The sequence below is a fragment of the Galeopterus variegatus genome, unplaced genomic scaffold, assembly GCF_000696425.1.
Source record: "Galeopterus variegatus unplaced genomic scaffold, G_variegatus-3.0.2 Scaffold188, whole genome shotgun sequence".
NCBI classification, from domain to species: domain Eukaryota; kingdom Metazoa; phylum Chordata; class Mammalia; order Dermoptera; family Cynocephalidae; genus Galeopterus; species Galeopterus variegatus.
The window spans coordinates 470798-472721 of NW_007726299.1; the positions used below are offsets into that span (position 1 = coordinate 470798).

The 1924-nt window shown below is 32.9% G+C and overlaps 1 protein-coding gene across 3 annotated transcripts in view; it reads right to left on the reverse strand.

Moving 5' to 3' along the window:
- TATDN1 (TatD DNase domain containing 1) overlaps positions 1–1924 on the reverse strand; it is a 48786-nt gene that overhangs the window by 13143 nt on the left and 33719 nt on the right. For all 3 annotated transcript variants that reach the window (XM_008564574.1, XM_008564570.1, XM_008564581.1), the window contains one exon: positions 1468–1544. In XM_008564574.1, coding sequence (XP_008562796.1) covers positions 1468–1544 — 77 coding nt within the window. The remainder of the gene's footprint in view (positions 1–1467; positions 1545–1924) is intronic.

Sequence of the window (1924 nt, forward strand, 5' to 3'; positions counted from 1 at the left end):
AAAAAAAAAAAAAAAAAAAAGGTAAACACACAGAGACAAAGCAAATGCAAATGGGATGAGATACAAAAGGAATACATGGAATCTAAAAATAGGAGTTCTATCACAGAAGAGACACTAGTCCAAAGTGAAATAGATGGAAGGATCTGGAACTAATGTAACTATCAGATCTAGATATGTTTCCTCATGGGAAACACAGATAAAGGCTAAATTTTACAGATGTGGAAAAGTGTGAGAGGGATTCAAGTTTTGAAGAAAGCCAAGTAAATAAAAACATGAGGAAAGTTACTCCAGGAAAACAAAAAGTGATACAAGGAAAGAAACACAAGTATGGTATATCATTTGGTTCAGCAGTCAACAGTATTTACATAGACATAATATTGAATATGCATAAAACCAAAAATCTCAACTATTATTGAAAGAAATAAGGAGGGAATAATGGAGGTGGGGAGGTTAGAATGAGATATAAGAACTAAAATGGACATATACATTAATGATAATAGACAAGGGATAAATTGAGATCATAGCATACGCATATTTTTTAGAAATATGGCTAAAATAGCAGAGTGGTTGCTTCTAAAAAAGTTGACTTAGGGATAAAATCTTTTAGTATTACTTGACTTTTTAATCCCTATGCACATATTCCCATATTAATTTATATATTAAATCATTAATCTAAATATGAAAGAAGCATCTAGGGATTTAAACTCTCAACTCTATAGTAAATAAGTAATTCCATGATTCTATTTTCCTAAGAAGATTTTAGTCAAAATTAATGCAATTAGAAAAGTCATAATTTTAAGGGACTGAAACACTGAAGAGGAAAAACAAAGCTTATACTATTTTGCAATTTATTTAATAAGCTATATTGACATTCTACGAAAAAATACTGGTGGAAGCTCTCACATATATGACAGAAAACAAGCCCAGGGACCTGGCTGTGCTAGCAGACAGTACTGAGTGTGTGAGGTTTAGTGTGGTAGAAAGGTCACCAAGTGAGGAGCCAGAGGACACAGGTTCTCACACTTGGAGTAACTTTACACCTGTTTCTCAACTTCTTTGAGCCTTGGTTTCTTGGCCTACAGAGGTATGTAAGATGATTATCACAGAAAAACCTTTTTTTCATGGTCAGACATGACACGTGTATATGTATATATAATGCTGAGAGCACATATGTTTTAAAGGGATAAAATGACCTGAGAATAAATTGGATTGCTAGATAAAGCCCCCTGCCGATCTCATCACAAAATTGTTTTCCATTATTAGAACACAGGGTAGTAGTCTATAACTTTTGAGCTTTAACTTATGATAGTAATGTACTGTTAATTTCTTGCATAAATAATTACTGAAATTCTCAGGTAAAGATCAATGCAAAACACACAAACTTTAATAAAAATATCTTTATCAGCAATTCACTGTAAAACAGTTTTAAAAATCTGATTAATATAAAAAAAAAACCTAAGAACGTACCAACCATTAAACCCTATATAAAGATCCAAATCAATCAAGGCAGCTGCTGCTTCCTTGGTACCGTCAAATGAATGCACCTAGGGACATACAGGTTTGATTTTATTAACATAATAATTACTCTTTCTTTAAAATTCTAAATAACATTGATAAGACTTTCTAAGCAAAAATATCTGCTTGTAAGGGATTTTGGAACACAGGGTTTCAAATACAGTAGCCCATACAGTTTTTATTTTCAAGTCAGATTTCACAATTATAACCTGTCATCCTCTCCAACAACATGAGGCAAAGAGTAGCTGCCTACAATTTCTCTCTTTACAGTGGCTGTGTAGATGTCTCTGCACCAGCATCATTGCAGAACCTCCACAAAGGGATCAGAAGTAGGGAGACAAATTCTCAGGCAAAAGCCTGAGAAAAGGTTAGAAATTTTGTAACACCATTTAAAATATATTGGAAAACA